The sequence below is a fragment of the Grampus griseus genome (genome assembly GCF_964374135.1).
Source record: "Grampus griseus genome assembly, chromosome: 2".
Classification (NCBI taxonomy): Eukaryota; Metazoa; Chordata; class Mammalia; order Artiodactyla; family Delphinidae; genus Grampus; species Grampus griseus.
In genome coordinates this window covers 161,675,038-161,700,682 of record NC_139018.1, presented here as the reverse complement: position 1 = coordinate 161,700,682, position 25,645 = coordinate 161,675,038, and the positions used below count along the sequence as shown (strand labels likewise).

The 25,645-nt window shown below is 38.8% G+C and overlaps 1 protein-coding gene across 1 annotated transcript in view; it reads right to left on the bottom strand.

Moving 5' to 3' along the window:
* Positions 1-25,645, bottom strand: part of MALRD1 (MAM and LDL receptor class A domain containing 1) — a gene marked incomplete at both ends in the record, with an annotated part of 578,033 nt that overhangs the window by 22,695 nt on the left and 529,693 nt on the right. The window contains 2 exons of the mRNA XM_082648013.1: positions 7,595-7,691; positions 7,784-7,863. Of these exons, the coding sequence (XP_082504139.1) occupies positions 7,595-7,691; positions 7,784-7,863 (177 nt within the window). The remainder of the gene's footprint in view (positions 1-7,594; positions 7,692-7,783; positions 7,864-25,645) is intronic.

Here is a 25,645-nt window from a genome sequence, read left to right as displayed (position 1 = left end):
TCTCACTGTTGTGGCCTCTCCCGCTGCGGAGCACAGGCTCCGGACGCGCAGGCTCAGCGGCCATGGCTCACGGGCCCAGCCGCTCCGCGGCATGTGGGATCTTCCCGGACCGGGGCACGAACCCGCGTCCCCTGCATCGGCAGGCGGACTCTCAACCACTGCGCCACCAGGGAAGCCCCAACAATCATTCTTTTGATCCTTCTTTCCTTCCATTTTACCCCCAAAGTGTTTTGTTTTACATTTCTACCGTTACACATGCCATAGTCAAATACATATTATAATGGAGTTATGAGTCAGAAAGTATATAAGATGATAATCTTATATACCTTTGAGCTTTCTCAAGGCTAGCACATGTTTGTGGCATTGAATAATGAGGCATTCCCAAGATCACATTCAGGTCTTATAATTTCCTAATCAGCAATCTTTTTACTGTTGCACATACATACAATCCTATGAAATTATTTAGAAAATTTCTAGAAAAGACATAGACATATCTTATTTCTCAGCATAACTGAATGAAATAGGTTTGTTCATTTTTAACGTTTGTTAGAGTATTTATTAAATTAACACAATTCTTTAGGAGTAAGTGCCACAATGCAGCATAATAAACAGCAATTTATTGCATATTTTCCCCCAGGCAAAGACGACATAGTCCAAAATAGGAAAGCTGGGGGTGTTACATGGCTTCAGCAAATTAAGAATAAATAGTCCAGTATTTTTTTTTTTTTTTTTTTTGCGGTACGTGGGCCTCTCACTGTTGCAGAGCACAGGCTCCGGACGCGCAGGCTCAGCGGCCATGGCTCGCGGGCCTAGCCGCTCCGCGGCATGTGGGATCTTCCCGGACTGGGGCACGAACCCGTGTCCCCTGCATCGGCAGGGGGACTCTCAACCACTGCGCCACCAGGGAAGCCCCAAGAGTCCACTATTTATTTGTATCCTTTAATCTAGATTTCTAGGTGTAGGCTGGATTGTCACATTTACTTTGTATGAACCGCAAACAGCTCTAGAAGGCTGCTACATTTGTTGCTTCCTCTAAAGTGTCATGAGTAAAAATTTGGTGGATTTTGGACCATGGGGACAGGTGTAGTGGATACCTTTCAGAGACCTTTCATGATGACACCCCCCCCCACAGCAGCCATGTTTGTACTATTGATCCTGCCCCATAGCTCACCCACAGTTGATTTGACCAGAAATGGGATCTTGACCCAAGTGGGCTAATCAGAGGGTTATCCTTTGGAATATGGAATGGAGACGTAAAAACAAAGATATAGTCTCTCCACAGATCTGGGGACATAATGAGTAACAAACGTCCATTCTCTAGTCAACACCTTTTTGTTATATAGACAGAGAGTAAAGGAAGTGTGTTTTCAGAGAGAGAACCACCAAGAGTAAAGCAAAAAGCAGCAGAGATGAGAGGCAGATGAAGAACACTGCCGGGTCCAGGCCTTCCTGAGGTCTGATCTCTTTATTCCTACCCTTGTGCTCTGGAAGACATGTGCATTGTTAACACTAAATTCTTTATTTTGATTAAGGTGCTTGAGATGCTTTCTTCCCCTGCAATCAGAGTGTCCTCACTAATACATTCAATGGCAAGTAGCTAACAGAAAGGTCAGAGAATGTATAATAAAATCCAGAAACTGCATCTCTAAAAACAACTTTCAGAGTCTCGTTGCTGTGCTTAGCATTGTCTGAGCATGCAGTGCTCCATCCTGTGTTTTTAAGAAATTAATACAAAAATGTTTCTTTCAAGTCACTGAAGGGCCTCTTATGCTACAGATTCTTTTTATAAAATCCAATGAAAAATCTTAAGGTTAAGGTTTATTTAGAGAGGATGATGAATTTCCTGCTCACATAAATTCCTGCCTATCTCAAGGTTTTGGTATTATTTTCAAGGTGAGTCACTGTTAACATTTAGCCATCTCTTGGCCAAGCATTCTAACTTGCTTTAGGGCTTAAAAGATTTCATGCAAAAAGACATTTTTTAAAAGTTAATGTGCAACATTTTAATTTATAAGTAATTAGTAGACACGAGCAATGTTTTTGTGATGGTCAGAAGTATGGATAATGTTCAATAAAGTATAGATAGCCTTAAATGGGCGTGTATTGGGTATCAGTTATTCATACAATGCTAGACACTGGGGATGTAAAGATACGAACTGGTTAATATGGAAATAGTTTAGTAGTAACACTACATAATGGAGCTATAACTGTCTTCTTTAGGATAACATTCTGACAACTCAGTGACTAACCCTGAAGGGATGCCAGGATATTTTTGCTTAGTTTCGAAAATACATCAGTTTGTATAGCTCTGCCAGGCAGAGGGTGTGAAAAGCCATGCACTTTGGGGAAATGGTGAGACTTTTCCCAAGGGTAGGGTGTATGTGGAGGGGGCAGATGGTGGAAAATTAAACTTGGTGCAGTGGTCTTTGAACCCTGCCACTTGAGTTTTCCCTAAAATAATTTAGAAAAATATGCATCTCCTCTTACATTTTCATGTTAATATCTAAAATTTTTATAAGTTTAGTGGCTGCAAAGAATATAATTTCTGAAATATTTTATATTGAGTTTTTTAAAATTATGGAATTTGCCTGCCATCTCATCTAAATGACAAAGCCAGTCCTGCTAACTATCCAATCAACCAAATCAAACTTAATTTTCAGAAAAAGACTGACTTCATTGTTAAACTCAGATGCATATGATAAAATGTGTCCCAGGGAATCTAAAAGAAAATGGTACAAATGGACTTATTTAGAAAACAGAAAGAGACTCACAGACATAGAAAATAAACCAAAGGGGAAAGGGTGGGGGGAAGGGATAAATTAGGAGTTTGGGATTAACAGACACACACTACTGTATCTAAAATACTGTACTGTACTACTGCACTACTGTATGGTACAGGGAACTATATTTGATACCTTGTAAAAACCTATAATGGAAAGTAATCCGAAAAAGAATATATGTAATATACACATATAACTGCATCACTTTGCTGTACACCAGAAACTGACATGACGTTGTAAAACATACCTCAATTAAAAAAAAATCATGATTTCAAATTCTAAGTGGGAAAGGAGAGAAAGAGGATGAGAGACAGAGAAAGATTGGGAAACTGAGAAGATAAATTTGGCAAAGATTTATCTCCTGTTTCCCTTTCAATATTGCTTATCTCAAATCTCTTTTGCTACAGGAATCTCTTTTCGGTATGTTTCAGGATAAGTGTAAGGTAATGAGGACATCTGGGAAAGAAGAAACAGGAGAGGCAATGCCCTGGGGCCAAATGCACCCTTCTTAGAAGAGAATCTATGAAGTTTGAGCATCTGTAAATTGACTCCCTTGAAACTATTTGTGCCACAATTCCTTGGGAAGTGTCTGAGGCCTCAGGGTAAGCCTCCCCCAATCCAAAGGACTGGCAGAGGGATCGTGGTAGCTCTGGGTTGGGTCTTCCCCATCTTTGGGCCAAGGCAGGTCCAAAGTAGGAGCTTTCTCACTGTGGCCTCTGGGGCAGGGTGTGCAGTGAACAATTCAGGAGATCACTTACAAGAGAGATACAAATATCACTGTTTTGAGTGATATTTGTTTGGGGGAGTTATAGGGAATAAAACCACTGTCTTTAGATTTTGGAAATCAGAAGAGAAGGTACTAGTGAGAGAGAAGAGGACAGGGCGGTAAGTCAGCAGTGAGGAGCAAAGAGGAAGTGAAGGTATAAAATTACAGAAGAATGACAGAAATGGAGGAGAGAAAGGAGAGGTGGCTCTGTCGGGCTGGGCTGTGGTACCACCAATGTCTGCCTGAGAGGTCTCTCCATAGCCCTGACAGTCCAGGCTGTCCAGTAGGAAGCTGAAGAAGGTGTGAAATTTAGGGTTATTTCTGAGGACTCCCACTGGTTGGGTTAATATGACAACTTATTTACATACTGCAATGATTAATTTTATATGTCTACTTGACTAGGCTATGGAGCTCAGCTGTTTGCTCAAACACTAGTCTAGATGTTGCTGAGAAGGAATTTGCAGATGTGATTAGCATTTACAGTCAGCAAACTTTAAGCAGGTTACCCTCCATAATGGGGGTGGGCCTCGTTCACTTATTTGAAGGCTGTATGAGTAAAGACTGAGATTTCTTGAAGAAGAAAGAATTCTGCCTCAAGACGGCAGCAGAAAATCCTACCTGTGTTTCCAGTCGGATAGCTTGTCTGGCAGACTTTGGACTCAAGCCTGCACCATCAACCCTTACTTGAATTTCCGCTGCAAGTTTCATGCTTGCCAGTCCCCACTATTACAGGAGCAAATTCCTTGAAATAAATCCCTCTCTCTTAACATATTACATGATTAATTTTCTTATTAATACAATTAAAATATTGATTATTTCATTAATATTAATAAATATAACTTATGTAACTGATATTACATAAATGTAATATATGAATATCTAATTCTTTATATAGAGATATATGTTAATTTGAGATATCTTTATATACTATATATTATATACTGATATATTTAAACATGATAAGACAATATAGTAATATAACAATAGTTATATAATAATTACCAATATATTAATGATATATATTGTATATTATATTTATACATTAAATATATATTATGTATTTGATATTTAAAGATATATATATACACAGAGAGAAAGAGAGAAACAACAGGATATCTAACTAGCTAGCTATCTTTCTTTCTATCTATCTATCTATCTTATCTTTCTGTTTCTCTGGAGGACGCTGACTAATACATGTATTTCCTAGCACAAAACCAGTATTTCACTTAGTAGCTTTGTTTCTGTTTTTCCCCACTACGTTAAGTCCAGACTGATTTTCATTCATATTTGTATCCACATTGTCTGACATATTTTAGGCACATAAGAAACAACTAAAGAATTAATAGGGGACTTCCCTGGTGGCGCAGTGGTTAAGAATCCGCCTGCTAATGCAGGGGACACGGGTTCAATCCCTGGTTCTGGAAGATCCCATGTGCCGTGGCGCAACTAAGCCCAGTGTGCCACAACTACTGAGCCTGCTCTCTAGAGCCCATGGGCCACAACTACTGAGCCCACATGCTGCAACTACTGAAGCCCATGCATTCTAGGGCCTGGGCTCCAAAACAAGAGAAGTCACTGCAATGAGAAGCCCACATACCACAACAAAGAGTAGCCACTGCTCACCACAACTAGAGAAAGCCCACGTGCAGCAACGAAGACCCAATGCAGCCAAAAATAAATTAAAAAAAGAATTAATAGTTGGGTAAGATCTTCTTAATAGTAATGGATTAAAATGTCATATTTTTTTCTAACAAACACTATCATTTTATAATAAATTTGCCTTAATTGATGATATCAAGATTGGTGTCTGCTAATTAACATGATTGCAGACTGGACATCTGAGGAGAATTCAAGTGGGAGGCACATACAAGTTGGCACCAATGAAAATGCAGTTATCCAGTGCTCCATGACACAGAGATTTGCAGCAAATCTAAATCTCTGACCACAAAATCAGGTGTGCAAGAGATAATTCATTTAAAGGAGGCAAGAACATACAATGGAGAAAAAACAGCCTCTTCAATAAGTGGTGCTGGGAAAACTGGACAGCTACATGTAAAAGAATGAAATTAGAACACTACCTAACACCATACACAAAAATAAACTCCAAATGAATTAAAGACTTAATGTAAGGCCAGACACTATAAAACTCTTAGAGGAAAACATAGGTAAAACACTCTTTGACATAAACCACAGCAAGATCTTTTTTTGACCCACCTCCTAGAGTAATGGAAATAAAAACAAAAATAAACAAATGGGACCTAATGAAACTTCAAAGCTTTTGCACAGAAAAGGAAACCATAAACAAGATGAAAAGACAACCCTCAGAGTGGGAGAAAATATTTGCAAATGAAACAATGGACAAAGGATTAATCTCCAAAATATACAAAGAGCTCATGGAGCTCAATATCAAAAAAACAATTCAATTAAAAAATGGGCGGAAGACCTAAATAGACATTTCTCCAAAGAAGACATACAGATGGCCAACATGCACATGAAAAGATGCTCAACATCACTAATTATTAGAGAAATGCAAATCAAAACTACAATGAGGTATCACCTCACACCAGTCAGAATGGCCATTATCAAAAAATCTAGAAACCATAAATACTGGAAAGGGTGGGGTGAAAAAGGAACCCTCCTGCACTGTTGGTGGGAATGTAAATTGACACAAGGACTATGGAGAACAGTATGGAGTTTCCTTAAACAACTAAAAATAGAACTACCATATGACCCAGCAATCCCACTACTGGGCATATACCCTGAGAAAACCATACTTCAAAAAGAGTCATGTACCACAATGTTCACTGAAGCACTATTTCCAATATCCAGGACATGGAAACAACCTAAGTGTCCATCGACAGATGAATGGATAAAGAAGATGTGGCACATATATACAGTGGAATATTACTCAGCCATAAAAAGAAATGAAATTGAGTTATTTGTAGCGAGGTGGATGGACCTAGAGTCTGCAATACAGAGTGAAGTAAGTCAGTAGGAGAAAAACAAATACCGTATGCTAACACATATATATGGAATCTAAAAAAAAAAAAAGAAAAAAAATGGTACTGATGAACCTAGGGGCAGGACAGGAATAAAGATGCAGATGTAGAGAATGGACTTGAGGACACAGGGAGGGGGAAGGGTAAGCTGGGATGAAGTGAGAGAGAGGCATGGACATATGTACACTACCAAATGTAAAATAGATAGCTAGTGGGAAGCAGCAGCATAGCACAGGGAGATCAGCTCGGTGCTTTGCAATGACCTAGAGACGTGGGATAGGGAGGGTGGGAGGGAGGCTCGAGAGGGAGGGGATATGGGGATATATGTATGCATATGGCTGATTCATTTTGTTGTACAACAGAAACTAACACAGTATTGTGAAACAGTTATACTCCAATAAAGATCCATTAAAAATTTTCATTAAATCTTATTCTGAGCCCTTACCTTGTTCAGTTTATGGGAAAGTCAATCGCTTTCATTATTGGGGTGATGTGTTTCCCACACAGGTGATGGGAAGATGGGTATTGGGTAGGAAGCCCCAGGGTCCTGAAAGGCACTGTAGGTTGTGAGGTCTTAGTTATGCATGAGCCCAGCCCACAGAGGTCCTCCAGCTGCAGCAGCTCTTGGCCTCTGTTCTGTATGTTGCCTAGAACATGGGAGTCTTGGTCTGAAACACTGGTGCTTAGAGCCAGCCTCCCTAAGCAAGTCAAGAAAGGATCCCTTTGGCAGTTGTGCTGCCTTCCCCGGGCACTACCTGAAAGTGGGACATCCAGCACCTCATGCCTTTTTAATTTGGGGAGAATGTCAGATTCTGTTTTCTGGTGTCATCAAAAATGTTCCTAACAGAATTGGAAAAGTAAACTTAATGCTTTTTATTTAAAACAAGAGGGATTATCATTAAGTAGCTCTTGCTTTCTACTCAGAAAAATAAATCCATAAAGTATGGAAAACTAAAGTTACCAGTATGTAATATGGGATGAAATGAAAATATAGCAAATGAAATGTTTCAGAAAATTGGTCTGCCACAGCAATCAAAGGCATCACTTACCTTACTGGTACTTTTCTCTTGGCAAGAAAACACAAGACCGCTACTGTTATATGAGTCGTCAGGAAAGCGAATCCAATACCCAGGAGGGTCCATATATCTGGAATTTCAAACCAATGAAAAATGTAAATATTCAGTGAAAAATATTAGAGACTCCAAAACTCAAGTGACTGTGGTCAGAATGTAACCTACTGTTCTGAGTGTCCGTGAAATCAGCAATGGGAGGGTTAACCTTGACATGGCAACGATTTCCCTTCCATCCTTTTCCACATCTGGAAATGAGATAAAATGTAATAGTTGGCAAAAAAAGAAGTAGAAACATATGTTAGCAGTATTGTCATGGAATAAAATGATGAATGTCAATAAACAATGAGATACCAGGAATGTGGGTAACTTTGATACGAAACCAAAAATGTTAAACCAAAGCAAAAACATAATTAAATTGTATTCTTTTCACATTATTGTGTAAGATGATTTTTTAAAATATTTATTCCCTTCTTAACTTTATCTGTAAGGTGGGGGCTTGATTTCTTTATCTATAAGGTGAGAACAAGGCTAATTTCTTGCTTTCAAAAATTGACTTCACTTTTCACCAGTGTCCAATATTACTTTACTTTTTCATTTGTCTCAAACTCAAAAGCTACACATTTTTCAACAGTGAATGGATTTCAGTTCTTTCAGATACCAATAGAGAATATTCAAATTATAGATTAACATAAATATAAATCAGAGAGTATTTTTATTTCTCGTTACAAGGGGATGATCCTTCAAGTTCATGGATTTGGAATCAGGTTAAGGATCAAATTGGATATACCATCAGTCCTAGAGGATTTCACTACCTCTGCTATATTTAGCGATATACGTGATGAAACTTGTAACACTAGGGACATGTCCTCTGATATGGATGGCCTTCAGAAAGTTCAGAATTGGAGACTAGTTTGTGCCTCAAAGGGAGACGAGGTTTATTTCTAAGCAGTGAATGTGCCAGAATTTCTCTGGTGGAGTGTGTTTGCATATGAGTGTGAAAGCTTAGGTATACATTCTTGTTTACCAGAAATAACAGAATACAAGTTAACAAGGGTTTGGTTGAATTTCCTGCCAAATTCATGGTACATGCTATAAAACAGGATTAAAAACTAGCTTTTGAATGTGTGTGCTTAAAAGTGGTGTGTTAGAAGCAATGCTTCTTCGGCACACAGTTAATATATTTTTTTCTCAGTCTCTCTTTTGAATTTGAAAATCTGAATGACCAATAGCAATTTCTTCAAAAAAGAAATAGTTTCTCTAAATATAAAAAGGTTAGTGTCTCCAAAGAAGATATACAGACTGCCAACAAACACATGAAAGAATACTCAACATCATTAATCATTAGGGAAATGCAAATCAAAACGACAATGAGATATCATCTCACACCAGTCAGAATGGCCATCATCAAAAAATCTAGAAACAATAAATGCTGGAGAGGGTGTGGAGAAAAGGGAACACTCTTGCACTGCTGGTGGGAATGTGAATTGGTACAGCCACTATGGAGAACAGTATGGAGGTTCCTTAAAAAACTACGAATATAACTACCATATGACCCAGCAATCCTCTACCGGGCATATACCCTGAGAAAACCATAATTCAAAAAGTCATGTACCAAAATGTTCATTGCAGCTCTATTTACAATAGCCAGGAGATGGAAACAACCTAAGTGTCCATCGACAGATGAATGGATAAAGAAGATGTGGCACATATATACAATGGAATATTACTCAGCCATAAAAAGAAATGAAATTGATCTATTTGTAATGAGGTGGATGGACCTAGAGTCTGTCATACAGAGTGAAGTTAAGTCAGAAAGAGAAAGACAAATACCATATTCTAACACACATATATGGAATTTAAGAAAAAAAATGTCATGAAGAACCTAGGGGTAGGACAGCAATAAAGAGAGAGACCTACTAGAGAATGGACTTGAGGATATGGGGAGGGGGAAGGGTAAGCTGTGACAAAGTGAGAGAGTGGCACGGACATATATACACTACCAAACGTAAAATAGATAGCTAGTGGGAAGCAGCCGCATAGCACAGGGAGATCAACTCGGTGCTTAGTGACCACCTAGAGGGGTGGGATTGGGAGGGTGGGAGGAGGGAGACGTAAGAGGGAAGAGATATGGGAACATATGTATATGTATAACTGATTCACTTTGTTATAAAGCAGAAACACACCACTGTAAAGCAATTATACTCCAATAAAGATGTAAAAAAGTAAAATAAAATAAGATTAACACGAGATCTCATTCGTTAACCAACTAAACTTTCTGTTCTCCCTTCCCTTTGTTCTTTGATAAAAAAAAAAAAAGCTTAGTGGTTCAAGGAGGCCCATAAGAATGCCTTCTTTCCTTAGTAAATACTCTTTAAAAAGTAGAAATTTAAGATAATTTGATTGTTTTTGATGCCTCTGACATTCAAATTAAAATAAATTAGAATGTTTAAGATTGGAGTATTTGTTTTTTATTCTCATAAACTGTAATATGTATTCCTTATCAGTTCTCAGGTTGGCTATGTGAATCTGCATGTAAGTCCTTCACATTTTGTCTGGACTCCCTTAAAATCTTCCTGAATGGGGTGGGTCCTCAATCCTTGTCTTGGAACACGGAGACCTGTAGTGATGGTATGCTAGAATTGGCATGCTGAAGTTCCTTTTGCTTCGAGCAATGGCAGTGAAAGGAATTTCTCTGGTCCCATCTGCCTGAGGACTGCAAGCTAGAAGTGAAAATTGAGCATCCTGTCCTGTCTGCTCTACAGTTTGGGGGACTCATCTCCTCCAAGGTGACCACAGATCTCTATTAAAGATCATTAAGACGTTTTAAAAAGAAAAGGCTAGTCATCTTCTTATTACTTTTCACAGGCAATCTTGGTAGGGAAGCGTGGATATTTCACTCAACTATTTATTTCTCCTTAGCAAATCAGCAATATTAGCGTACCAAAGGAAAAATAAGAGACTGACTTTTCCTGAAGAGATAATGCGAAGATTGTTGTTTTTAGTAGTAGCGTGTTGGGTAATGTTATAGTTGTTGGGGGTGAAGGGCAAAGGCTTTTGTGGGGAGAAATCAGATAGGGTAAGTGGATGAGATATTGGGAAGAACTGGGTGTGCTTTGGCTAAGCGGTCGCCAGCCAACCAGAGGAGACCAGTCCCAGTGGCCATTCCAGGCACAGCTGTGTGAAAGCTGGGTGGCTGTTAGAGTCCGGAGGGTGTGGGGAGTGCTGCATAATTGGTGCCAAGAGTGAGGTCCCTAAAAGAATGTGGCAATGAGAGTCACCTTATTTGCTTGACAATTAAGGACTAGATAGCCCTTTTTAGGTAATGTTTTAGCTATTTTATGATTAAACAAGATCGAATGCAATGGTGATTCCACCTATTGTGCAATCCAAAAGGATCCATGAGAATGATAAACATTTTATAATATTTGTGCTAAAGACTAGGATACCTCAGTCTAAATTAGAATGCATGTTTGTTTTGTTTTAATGTCAAGAAGAAAGAAATGTTAGATGTGATGAAATTATGTTGGAGGTCTTCTTTTTCATAATGAGTCATAAGAATCGGTTTAATGAAAAAAAATTAACTGATAACTTGACAAAAGGGAAGAAAATGACTTGTTTTTATTCAGAAAGCACCCATAAGAAAAAGCTTTTGAGGAAAATTTGATTTATTCTGAGCTAATCTGAGGCTGTGTGTTTTATCACTTATTTCATATACCTGATGGGTGTAAGTATAACACTGGAGAATTTTAGCCTTATTTTTAGAATGGTGGAAGTTCACACTACCACTTAATTATCCCCCAGATTCATTTAACCACTCACACTCCTTCCCTTCCCTCCACCAAATCATAAGCATGTCTATGGTTTGGTTGGGAGGGAACCACAACCTGACCTCTAGAGTTAATCTCATTTTCCTTGGTGTAGCCTTTTGCCTCAGGACCCTGTCCAATGCATTCCTAAAATCAACAGTGATTGGTTCATAGAGAGACATGGACATAAGTTTGTCCAGTAAGAATTTTGTCACCAGTGGGTACATATTGATGGATACTTGTGGTAAGAAATGTCCTCTGCCCAACTCTGATGTGAAAAAGGAAGAGTATAGCCCTGTGAAGCTACCATTTTGCTACAAAAGCAAGCCTGAGGATAAAACAAACAGGAAGACAAGCCTAGGAAATCATGGAGAAATGGAGGAACAACCTGAATGGCATTGAAAACTTTCCAGTCCATTCCTGTTTCAAGCCTGCTCTGGGTTTAGACTTTTTAGATACATGAGTCAATAAATTCTTTATTTGTTTGAGCCAGTTTGAGTTTAGTCTTCTATTATGAGCACACACACAAAACCAGTTTTCCTACTCTTTCATTTTGATCCCTGAAGTTCTCCTCATTAAATCAATAATCCCTTATTCATAAAATATTTATTGAATGTCTACTATGCACAAGGTAGTCTGCTAGATACAAAAAAGATGGGCAAGACATGCTTGAGAATTTATAGGAGCATAAACTTGGGAGATAAAAAACACATTTAAAAATAAATAAGAGACAAAGCAGAAAATAAAATATATGAAGTATAAGAAAGGTAAAGAAAAGTGCTAAAGAAGAAAATGAAAAAAATAGCTTTGGGCTTCCCTGGTGGCGCAGTGGTTGAGAGTCTGCCTGCCGAGGCAGGGGACACGGGTTCGTGCCCCGGTCCGGGAGGATCCCACGTGCTGTGGAGCGGCTGGGCCGGTGGGCCATGGCCACTGGGCCTGCGCGTCCTGAGCCTTTGCTCCGCGACGGGAGAGGCCACAACAGTGAGAGGCCTGTGTACCGCAAAAAAAAAAAAAAAAAAAAAAGCTTCAAGAATCTATTTTTCCAGAGCCAGAAAGTGAAAAAATGTGCAATCTCAACTAGACATGAATGGAACAGCTGATATATTAAGTTATATTTATTCCAAAGCATTACACATTTATGTATGTTTTGTACAACAATGTTTCAGAGAAAAATGGTCATCTAAATATATAGAAATCATCTATGACTGATGGGATCTCGAGAGATATGTTTGAATTATGTTCAGATTATTAATGCGATGCTAAACTAACCTCTAGATTTCCCAATTCTTTACTGTAGTGTATTTTTTCATCCATACTTACTCTAATTTTATAGTTTTTTATGTCTGTAGAAGGAAAATCCCTTCAGAAGGAGCATGCATTTTGAATATAGTCCAGATTAGATTTAGCATTAGAGCAGTAGACTTGTTTTTCTTTTTATTAGGCATGTTTACAACAACACGTTATGATTATTAAAATCATGAATATCTTTTTTTTTTTTTTTTTTTTTTTTTTTTTGCGGTACGCGGGCCTCTCACTGTTGTGGCCTCTCCCGTTGCGGAGCACAGGCTCCGGACGCGCAGGCTCAGCGGCCATGGCTCATGGGCCTAGCCGCTCCGCAGCATGTGGGATCTTCCCAGACCGGGGCTCAAACCCATGTCCCCTGCATCGGCAGGCAGACTCTCAACCACTGCGCCACCAGGGAAGCCCATGAATATCATTTATAGAAACCAATAGCATCCTACAATGACATTCATGCTTCAGAAAACTACAATATACTAAGCCCCATAGAGATTGAATTGAACACCTGCTGTGTGCTAAACAATATTCTAAATGCTTTAATGTATTACTTGTGGAACACTAATGTTACAAGATAAGAGTTATTTCCCCATTTTATAGTTGAGGAAATAAAGGCCCAGAGTGGTTGAGCAGTAAGTCACCAGAGGTACACTCTGAACTAGACTTTAAACTACATCTCTTTGGCTCTCGCGTGGCACTCTGTTCACTACATGGTTTTGCTTCCCATGGTCTTCCTAAAGTTGGAATATAGTTGTTTATAATAGCAGTCAACCTCGCAATTTTTGTATGTTAGGAGAGAAACAGTGGAGATATTCGTGATCCTCATGGTCTGAAAACTCCCATTTATCACATTAAGCTTTACCCTGGAAACATCTAGGTGTAGGGGAGGCAGATGTAGAGCTGGGAAAAGAGTAAGTAATGAGAGTCAGGGCACCTGGGTTTCAGGCTAGACTCTGCCACTTTCTAGCTATGTGGCTTTAGGAGAGTCAAATCACTTCAGTTTCCTATTTATAAACAGTAAGAATTACAACTCACCTAACAAGAGGTGTAGGAGAATTAAATAAAACAATGCATGTGAAAGTACATTGCTAACTGTAAAGTGTTATCTATGTCAGGCTCTTTGATACCCAGCCTCTTGCTTTCTGGTGTAAATCATGGTCCTGACCATTCCCTGCCCTAACATACTGGCCCTCCAGGGAGCTGGCATCTGACAACTGCCCTGTCTCCATCCCTGCCTGAGCAACAGTAAGACTTAGGGAGTGGTGAAAAGACATCGCCACAGCTTCTATTTTCATGACTTATTAATTATGCCATTTAAAAAGCATTTTTACATCTGAATATGCCTGGAGGCTCTTGAGCCAGTTATACAGGGAGGGGAAGGAAGAGCAGGTGTTTAGGATGCTCGCTGCCTGTGATGAACATTTCTAACCCCCACCCCGCCCCGCCCCATCCTCTGTGGTTTCTACCCATCGGAAGTACTCCAAGGGGGAGAAAGTAGTGCCGTCCCAACTTTGCATGAAAGCATCAGCTCAGACCGAGCGCTTTCTGATCCCTAGGCTGAGCCTGTGCCAGCAGAAGGGGAGTGGGACAATTGAGGTAGCCCCTAATGGGGCTACAATTCGGGTTCTCGAAACTGCTTCACCTATGCTCTTGTCATCGCACCGTATGAATATTTATAAAATTCTTACTATATTCCATTTCCTAACAAAAAAGCAGCGTATATGTGATCAGATTTTGTCCTTAGGGGATGATTACTTGAAAATACAAATCACAGGCTCCTGTGTGGCTTTTACTGCAATGTCCACTTGGATTGGTAGTCAAGTTGCACAGAATTGCAAAGGTAGGGAGGAGGCACATTCATGTTATTTCAAATTATTACAATAGAAACAACTTTAACTACTTCAGAGAAGAAATAAAGCAGATAAAAATTGTCCTTCTTTTCCCCTTTTGCTCATACAGATAGCTGATGTGACACTAAAAACCCCCCAGAAAACTCCCAAAATTGATGTTTTGAGCTTCTCACGTCCGCTTTTTTCCTCAACTGTTATGAAGTATTATTTCCCTGGAGTTGGATGGAAGGGGGAAAGAACAGCAAAGAAACTAAATAATTCACAAACTGGGCAACTGAAAATGGCTGCAAGTCAATAGAAACCAGTCTTGTTCTAAGATAAAGATGATAAAGGCATTAAGTTTTTGCTGTGGAGCGTAAACTAGCAAGAAATAGGTTTCTGAACTTTTTCTCCTGTCATCCTATGAAGTGTGAAAGAATTTTCCTTTAAAACACAGATTGTGACTTAATTCCAGCAAGTCTTTCTTCTTGCTTTCTCTCCTTCATTGAATATATGTGCCCTGAAATACATACGAAAACACACAAGATGGTAAGGCTGAAAATTAGAAAGAACAGACACTGAATTGTCAGCCTCTGGAAGGAACGTCCACTAACCAGAGTACTCACAAAGCCCAGGGTGAGAATCCACGGGTGTTCAGGACCCACTTTGACCTTTTGGTGAAGTAACAAGGCCCTCTACTTGCTCAGTACAAAACAAAGAATCTTCTAATGACTTTCCAGTCCACTGAGAAAAAAGTCTAAACCCTGCACTCTTTGCTCAGTGAGTAATTATTGAACACCTTCTGTATGCTAGGCCTTCTAGGTGCATCGTAATCTATTAGACCACATGTTGTCTGGTAATGCTCTTCCCTAAACACACTAAGCTTGTTCTTGCCTCGGGGACTTCCTGTTCTCTGCTTTTCCTGACAGTTAAGTAGTGTGCCCAAATCTTGGAATAGCTTGAACTTCCATGGAATTGTGATCTTGACTCAAATTACACCTTCTCAGAGAGGCCTTAATCAGCAAGTTTATCTAAAATACATCATTGCCATCATCCCTTCCCCATCCCTTCCTAGCAACCTGCTTACCCTAATGATTTTTCTTCATTGCACTTGTTACTATTCAAATTTCATGCACACATGCACACACAAGCGTATATATTATACATGTATGTATATTTAACATATATTTGTAAGTGTAAATGTTAATATGTAAATATATATAGATTATATATAATGTATGTAAAATAAATTTATTTATGTATTATATGTATATACATACATATTTATATACTAAGCTCTATAAACAGAAACTTGAAAACCTCAACGAAATGAATGATTTTGCAAGGATACTATAAATTATATAATTAATGTAAGCAGTAGAGATCTAGAGTAGTTCAATAACACATATGATACTGAAAAAGCCTTAAAAACTGCTTCAAGACCAGGCTATTTGGCTGCTTTGTCCTCTCCAAGTTTCTAGAAAAGGTAATTCTCATGCTTTATGTGCCGTTTCAGAGAATAAAAAGCTACCCAATTTACTTCAGAGATCTAACGCTTGTCTGGTAACAGAACCTCAAAAAATATCATGCACAGAAGAAAACCTGGGAGCAATGTCACTTATAGATGCCAAAATCCTACATAAATTACCAACAATCTGAATATAAGAGTACATTGTGCTGTAAGATTTTTTAACTCATGGGTAAAAGGCAAATCAATCTGTACAAGAAGCAGAGGACCCTGTGAGAGAGAAGTAAAAATAGCAGAAGAACCTATTGTTCTAAATTATCCACAGATTCCTTTCAATAGTTTCTATCTCTAAATCACTATACTGATGAATTTTCTCAAGTTGTTAATGAATAAATAATCCTCATGTTATATAAACTCTTCTAAACATAGAAAATGGATAATAACAATAGAACCGTTTTGTTATTAATGAAAAATCTCCTAACATATTTCCTGGTTTAGATCAATTTACTGGTGAATTCTCTCAAATGTTTCATAAACAGATAATTCCTAGCTAATTATCTCTGCCAATTACTTACCCTCAAATTTCTTTATAAGATTTGTAATTAGAAATTTATAAAATTTAAAAGATTTCTAATTCCCTTCTAATTCCTTTCTAAACATATGAAAAAGAAAGGTTAACTAATTTGTTCCATAAAGTTACATATCTCTGCTACATAAATCAAGTATAGCACACCCACAAAATCACAGATCGATCTCACTCAAAGATGTGCAAAAATCCCCAAATACAATACAGAAAAAAATGATTACACAAACACATATATTTCCATTGTTTATATATCTTTGTTGTTAGAGTATGTGATGATCTCTTAAAACTTCACACCCTTAGACATAATGAAGAATGATGGTCCTTCATGTGTAACACCTGGTGAGGATGGAGCTCTGGGTGACCACCTCTGTGGGTGGACTCTCTGAATAAGAATAGGGTGGTGCAGCTGGCAACGGAAGAAAAATGACTCTGTTAGAGGCTATTTCACCTTGTGAAAATCTCATAAATTTTAAGGATAATAGGTCGTTAACCACCTGGCTTGGGATACTCTAGGTACATAGCAGGAGAAAGAAATTGGAAAAAAGAAAAAGTCAGGGCAAGAACAAGCTGGTGATGCTGACGGATCTTTACCAAAGAGACGTTGCCTCATCTCTCCTTAGGTTTCAGCAGTTTCTGTTACAATAAATCCCGATATTAGACGATTTTGTGACATCCCATCTACAGAGCAATAAGCATTTCCCGTTAAATTAAAAAAATATATATATATAGTTTAAATGATTTCTGAGCACCTTACTACATTTGCAAGGAAATAAACATGCACTAAAAATGGCATTTTTAAGCAATTAGAACTGACATGTAGCATGTATTGGTTGTGATTATGTTACTAAATATTTAACTATTTTTGTAGGATGTTATATTTATATATATAATATAAACATAGATTAGTGCAAAATAATTATGTCTTTTCATTTGATTTGCATTGCATATTTGTATTAAATCAAATGTATTTTTAAAAGTATTCAAGTAATTGTCATGCTGTATGTCCAATATTGTGTACCATATATTATGCACTAAAACATCTTTTTAAAAATCATTGTGTTGTTTTGAAACAAAGATTTGATACTTAATTCATTTGTTTGAAGATATTTATTGAGGGCCAGGTGCTATGCCCAAAGTGTTGGGATAGCAGCATAAAAGCCAAAGTCCTGTCCTCACAAAGTGTACATTTTATCGAGGGAGGGGGGTGTAGAGAAAGACAATAAGCAAATACATCAGTAACTACGTTTATGGTGGAATTAGAGAGGTTGCAGTGCCAATGGAAGGACCAAGTTGGAGACACTGAGCGTGGACAACACTTTGAAGAGGATAAGATGGATTTATTGGGAGCTGGAATAGCAAGTGGGAACAAGTGAGGGCTGTGTTGTCTTCTTTATTTTAAGGGTATAGCTAGAGAGCATGTTTGTTGATAATTCAGTAGATATGGAGAGGTTGCTGTCTGATAAAGAGAGAGGGGGTGATGAAATTCTTGGGATGCGAGAAGGAATGGGCTCCAGAGCCCATGGGGAACAGGGTCTTTTCTGAGATAGGATATGGATAAGAATGTGTCATTTGCTGATGGAAAGACTTGGGAGTTCTCTGCTAACAAATCTTATAAAGAAATTTGAGGGTAATTAATTGGCAGTGATGGTACTTTGGGGTGGGGGGCTTGAGGAAGAGAGGAAAATGCATGAAACTGGAGTAATTTCTGACTCAAAAAGCACTCAATCTAGAAGCATATAACAGCATGTTCAAGCAGTGCTGAGTGCTCATTTGAGGTCATAAATATGACCTCAAACAGGGTTACGGTTAGGGGGTGTGTGTGTGTGTGTGTGTGTGTGTGTGTGTGTGTGTGTGTGTGTGTGTGTGTGTGTGTGTGTGTGTGTGTGTGTGTGTGTGTGTGTGTGTGTGTGTGTGTGTGTGTGTGTGTGTGTGTGTGTGTGTGAGATCCGGGGGACTTTGTTATATTTACATTACAGTATTGCATGCATATGGTTCAAAAACTCAAGTTGCACTAAAAGTCTTAAGCTTCTAAGACAAATACTTTCAATCTCCTTAACTGTTTCTTCTAGTGTGAACCTCTATTTTTATTAATGATACACATATGTGGTGGTTTTGATTTATCTATTTAATTGTTATAGCTAAAAATTTCATTGTGTTATAAAACCAGCAGCTCCTTACTCACTGCCTCTTAGAGCCCTCCCTCCACCACTCCATATAATTAAATCCATATTCAGAGTTTATAATATTATTACTACATAAATATTGCTGTTAACTGCTGAGCCAATAGTGTACGAAAATTAACCATCCGTTTACTGTTTTTGATTTTTTGCTTTTTTCCTGGAGCTAATTATCCAATTTATTTTAATTTGCTAAGTTTTCTAGGCTTTATGGCTGATTCTTAAACTCTCCAACAACTTCTTAATACAATTTTCCACTAGGTTAAAATATCAGACAGACTATTAAGACACTATTTCTTTTGGAGACTTCCGAAGTCCCCTTTGGGTTGATTCTTTGGGCCAACCTGGACTGCTTACTCTCTAGACCTGCTTTCCAGGGACTTTTCTGGGACTTCTCTTGAACATCACCCCGGTGTCCTGGATCCCATTTCCTCCTCTTCCTCGGTTTCCTCCTTCATTTTGTTAGGGCACAGACTAGGTGGGATGTTCTTTTTTTTTTTTTTTTTTTCCGGTACTCGGGCCTCTCACTGTTGTGGCCTCTCCCGTTGCGGAGCACAGGCTCCGGACGCGCAGGCTCAGTGGCCATGGATCACGGGCCCAGCTGCTCTGGGGCATGTGGGATCTTCCTGGACCGGGGCTCAAACCCGTGTCCCCTGCATTGGCAGGCGGACTGCCAACCACTGCGCCACCAGGGAAGCCTGGGATGTTCATTTTTTGAGATCTTTTGTTTGAAATACAACACTCATATTCAATTTTTAGTTTGGAACTGTTTTGAAAATCATGTTATCTAATAAATAAGCCAGAAGATGTATCGTCTTCCCTCCATTCTCTTCTAGTTTCCAGTGTTTCTCGGATTATTCCTCATTCTTTGTATGTGAACTGTTACATTCATGGAGAGTGTTGTCATTCCCAGGTTTTCTGAACTTCCCCCATGGACAGTCTTTGTAGGGTTCTTTTTTCACTCACTGTACCTGACACTTCATTAGTCTGGGGAAGTTTTTGCATTATTTCTTTCACAATTCTCTTCCTACTTTATTTTCTCTGTTCTTTCTTTCTGAAGCTCTTACTTTTTAGATACTAACCTTCTGAATTGATCCTTAAATTTTCTTATTTTTTATCACATATGTTGTCTTTATATTCTATTTTTTAGGAGAATTCTCTGCCTTTATCTGCCAACATTTTTATTAATGTTTTAAAATTCTAAGAGATACTTTAGATTTCTTTAGGCTCTTTTTTCTCTATTTATTTTTTATAGACACTGGGTATAATATATTTCCTAACTCTCTGAGCACATTAAATAGAATTAAACATTTTTCTTTAGATTCCCCACACTGTTTCTGTTTCATATGAATTCCATTTTTCTACTTGAATCTTTTGATTTATTAGTTTTATCTGTCTTTTATATTAGCATCTTTCCTCTACATTTGGTTCTTCTTAGCTTTCTAGGTGTTAAGAGTAAAACCCTGAAAAGATGATCACGGGTCTCTGGCATGGGCTGAACTGGTTGACTAATGGGCTGCATTTTAAGGCAACAAGCCTCCTTTTCTTGCCACTGCCCTATTATAGAATTTGTACGTCTTTATTCTGGTGTCATTTAGCCTCTCAACTGAGCGAGACTTCAGTCTTTCACTGTGTGGTGGTGGTGGAAGTTTGGCATGGGGAAGATATAAAGTTAACTGCCGGAGTTTGGGGGGCTGTGAAGGAAAAGGAAAAGAAAAACAAGGTTTTCATCATTAAAAATGCAAACTGGCAATTCTTGAAGCAGCAGCTCATGGCTGTTCTCTGCTGAACCTACTCTTCTTGCATCCAGAGTGACACAATTTCTCCAGAGAATACATCTCCTGAATGGGTGGGTACAGCTGGGGCTTGGATACCTAACAACTCCTTACGGGCTTTCAACAAGTTATTTTCCAACGTAGTGCTCCATTCTGCCATTGAGGTACTCAGTCCTCCAACTGTTGGGCCCTGTTGGGTGTCTATGGGGTGAATGCACTTATGCCTCATTGGAAGCCCCTTCTGCAGGTGCTTAGGCTTCAGCTTGTTCCACTCAGATAAGTCATCCTTCACCTATGTTTCCCTTTTAAAATGATCTTTTGTTGCCTATTCATCACTGCCTCGTCCTTGTGGATTTTTACAGCTTTTATTCTTTGTTGTTGTTATTTTGGTGAGTCTGGAAAAGAGATGGGGGTAAACATATATGCACGGCCTACTAGCTTTGATAATTTTCTTCCTCTACATTTAGCTGCCCTGGTGTATTCACAGAAAGGACAGGCAGTTAGGTACATTTAGAAGCGGAGTTTTTCCCAGTAAATAATTCAGAGAGAAATGGTGAAAAGGAGTTGACAATATTACCAAGAGAATACTTTTAATAATGGACCATAGAATTTAACTTTGGTAAGAATGCAAGTAAAGACACGAGGAAGATGAGGAAGAATGTAAAACCTAGTTTGGAGTCAATGGTTTGCGAATCTAAATAAGAACAAAGAATACTGTAGTGAATATATTAGGTAGATTATGTAGTCTGGAAGTATTAGTCAGAAACAGTGTTATTTGAAATCTAAATAATGAAGCTGTCGGTGGTGACAATGTCCAGGATATGCCCATAAGAAGGAAGAGATCTGCAAGTGTAGAAGGAAAGCTAATTGGGGAGAAGTCAGAGAATTGAAAGGACCGAGAGTATTCTGAAGATAAACTCACTGACCTTAGGCCACTAAGAATGATTACAGGACTGGCAACCCACACAGCTGAAAGCCACGATCAAAGGTGGGAAGGCAGATGCTAGCAACAACGAGGAGCGGCAAACAGCACAGGCAGAGGGCCGAGTTCTCAAGGCACAGCCTGTTTTCCGTGGTGGCCAGGAGGTGAAGTTGTTGAGGCTACGGGACATTTTGCTGACTGTACATCTAGAGACCGGGGGACAGAAGGAAAGAGTCTGGGAAAATGGACAGAGGTGGGGGACTGAGTTAGGTTAGCAAATATATCTTACAAAATGAGATTGAAAATCCTTGGCCATAATAAATGACCTAGGAAGAAAAATGTAGAAATACTAACGTTTAAGCTAAGGCCCGAAATGCCTGAGTTTTAGTAGGGCTCAGGGTAGCTGCTCCATTCAGTAGTTTAAGAGGATGCGATGTCTTAGGAGGAAAAGAATTAACACAATCAACCCTAAATAGGTGCCTGTTTATCTACCAAGACTCTAGGTAATGGCCTTTGAATTAAGGCTAATGCTCAATGATATGTGAATAATTAATATTATTTTAAAGTAACTTTTGAAATGAAATGCAAAAATAAGTTTATAAGATGTAAAGTACAAAAGGAAGAGTTCTGAGAGTACACAATGTAATCTTTTTTTTTTTAAACTGCATCTTTTTTTTGGAATAAATGTATTTATTTTATTTATTTATTTTTGGCTGCCTTGGGTCTTTGTTGCTGCGCGTGGGCTTTCTCTAGTTGCGGAGAGCAGGGGCTACTCTTTGTTGCGGTGTGCAGGCTTCTCATTGCGGTGGCTTCTCTTGTTGCAGAGCATGGGCTCTAGGCGTGTGGGCTTCAGTAGCTGTGGCACGAGGGCTCAGTAGTTGTGGCTTTCAGGCTCTAGAGCACAGGCTCGGCAGTTGTGGCTCACGGGTTTAGTTGCTCCTCTGGGTGTGGGATCTTCCCGGACCGGGGATCGAACCCATGTCCCCTGCGTTGCCAGGTGGATTCTTAACCACTGCACCACCAGGGAAGTCCATAATCTTAATTTTTAAAGCAAAGGTACATCAACCTATTAATTTTGATTATTTCTGAGGTTTCCTGTTTGATGTACTTCTCAATTTAAAATTTTTTCTATAATAAATACATTAAAATACTACTCTTTTATATGAAAGAAAAAAAGAAAAATCTTCAAAACTATACAACACTGTGCATGGAATCTTTTCTCTTACTTAGATGTGTGCTTACTTAAAAAAAAGTTATTATACAAAACCTTTAGATTAATAAACCAGTTTGCTTTGAGATACAGGAAGGCTATGACACTTCCATCTTGAAACTCAATTAACACTTAAAGCCAATGATTTCCAAATTAGACTCACCATCGGCATCCTCCTCTGAGATCCCATTAAAAGTCCTTCCTGCTCTCGGGCCCACAGAGCCCAGCCATGATCATACTCCTCTTCTGTGGGCTAACACGCCATGGAAGATGGAGAAAGGCCTCTTCTCTTGAGGGTTTTCACCTTGACTTTCTCTAGAGCAATCTAGCCATCTCCTCAGCCACTTATCTGCAAATTAACGGCTATCACGGAGAGTTTTCAGAGTAATTTTGACTCATTTTCTTTACTCTCACTGCTTTTGTGAAGGAGGTGACTTCAGTGACAGGCAAAGCTTCACCTTGATGAACCATAATCATGAATCACGTTTTACTAAGTTTTATACAGATCTGTACAAAACAGTGCTAAAATCTGAGCAGTTGGAAATTAAAAAACCTGACTTTTCTCTTTCCTTGGATAACTGGATGACCTTGAGTAAATCATTTAAACTCTCAAAACCTTTGTCTGCAAATACTCACAGTATACTTTTTAAATCTCAGAAATGCTGTAAAGGGACTTCCCTGGTGGTCCAGTGGTGGAGTCTTCACTTTCCAATGCAGGGGGTGTGGGTTTGATCCCTGGTCAGGGAGCTAAGATCCCACATGTCTCAGGGCCAAAAAAAAAAAAAAACCAAAACAAAACCATAAAACAGAAGCAGTATTGTAACAAATGCAATAAAAACTTTAAAAATGGTCCACATCAAAAGAAAAAAGAAAGTCTTTAAAAAAAAAGGGGGGGCTTCTTTGGTGGTGCAGTGGTTGAGAGTCCGCCTGCCGATGCAGGGGACACGGGTTTATGCCCCGGTCCGGGAAGATCCCACATGCCGCGGAGCGGCTAGGCCCGTGAGCCATGGCCGCTGAGCCTGCGCATCCGGAGCCTGTGCTCCGCAACGGGAGAGGCCGCGACAGTGAGAGGCCCGCGTACCACACACACAAAAAAAGAAAACAAACGCTGTGAATATATAATTGTTTCCAGAGTCGGAAAATATTTTGAATTCTTCAAAAAGAATGATGCTATATAAACTCAACAATAATGTTTGATTTTGTTCTATAACAAGTGATGAATAAAAGGATTATTTATCTTTTTGCCTTTTTGCTCCTGCAAAGTACTGCTGCTCTGAAATGTACTTGGTGTTCTTTTTCAGTCTCCAGCAAAGAGCAGTATTCAAAGATGAATACTTTCATCTTAAAGGTACTTAAATTTCCATTCAAGCCTTTAAATAATGTTAATCTACATGTATTCAATTATAAATACAATATAGTGCTGGTATTGAATAGTACCTAGTCAATATCTAGCAAAAATATATGACAAAACCTTGCCCAATTATTTTTTTCTTCCTAGGACTTAGTATGTGCTAATTATACTCTTTCATATTAAAGTAGTCTGTGATTGTATTAACAGATGCTACATTTTTAAGATACATTTTTTTAAAGGAAATAATGAAGGAATGGGTGTTACATTGAATCCAACTGTAGGTTGGAAAGTTAATTCAAAACCTCAAATTTTCTATCTGAAGCAGCTATTTTGTCCATTGTGGTGCCTGCCATGGTGCCACAGCGGTATATGCACTGTTTCTCACAATAGAAAGTGAGGCTGTCTCCCTTGGTTTGCTCTCTGTGAGTACATTGTTGTTAATATCAATCTGTCATTTGTTTTCCTTTCTACCAAAGAAAAATTGTTAGTGTGTTAGGAATGATGGCATTGGAATAACTGACGTTATCTACCACCTCCTCCCACAAGGAAACAAAAGAACCTGAAGAAAGATAGTTTAACAAGAAAGTCCAATTGTAAAACAGTCCTTTAAAGAACTATGTTCACGGTAGCTAATTAGTTTCCTTTTTTAGGAAAACATAGGGAAGTAGAAAAACCTTCTAGAATTAATGCCACTATTTTCATAGCATGCTATTTTGTTTGATTGGGAGCTTATGGGAGAAAATATTTGATGCTTTCAAGTGATTACAATTACTGTGAACTCTCAAAAGCAAAGTAAACCAAAGAAAAAACAGAACAGTTTTTTTTCAAATGGAGAAAGGGGAAGGTAGCTTATAAAATAATTTGGGCATTTTGAAATGATACCTGACTTCGGTAAATACACCTGGTATCCTCTTCTTCCATTTTCATACCCTCATCACGAACATGTAATAACCAGTTAAGAGCATCTTTTCCCTCCCAGCCTCCAAGGCCCAGGACAGCCGCAGTAATGACTGTCTCGTTCACCGCTTTATCTGCAGCCTGGGACGAGAGGCGCTTTGTGGCCACTCAGTGCACACATTCTCAATTAAACTAGGCTGAATGCTTATAGCTCCTTGTATGGATATCTCTGATGACCCCCTAAAAGAAGAAAACTCAGAAATCCCAAACTAAAATTGATAGTCCCCCTTTTGCCAGAGACTGGGAGAAATTTCTTCAAATAACAATTCAGGCAGATTACAACAAACATACCCAAGCTTCGACATCTTGTGCAAGCAGACTTTAATTGTAAGCTTAGTCTGTGCCTAACGGAGAACAAGGAGTCATTTTATTACTGCCAAGGTGTGCTTTCACCTCTCTATGTCTTTTCAGTGGAGGGAACCCCCAGAAAGTACCATGACCCAAAGATACTGATTTTGGGGCACATTATGTCCTGTGAGATAAAGCCCTCACAGCTCAAGTCACAGAAGGTGACTATGGAATTAGGTAGAAAATCCTCCCATAGCTCAGGCTACGCTGTGCATTGTATCTTAAACAATTCAGCATCAAGTCAGCAACACATTCATCAAGTCGGCAGATCCAAGGACCAGTTAGCACCATGAGGGAGAGCT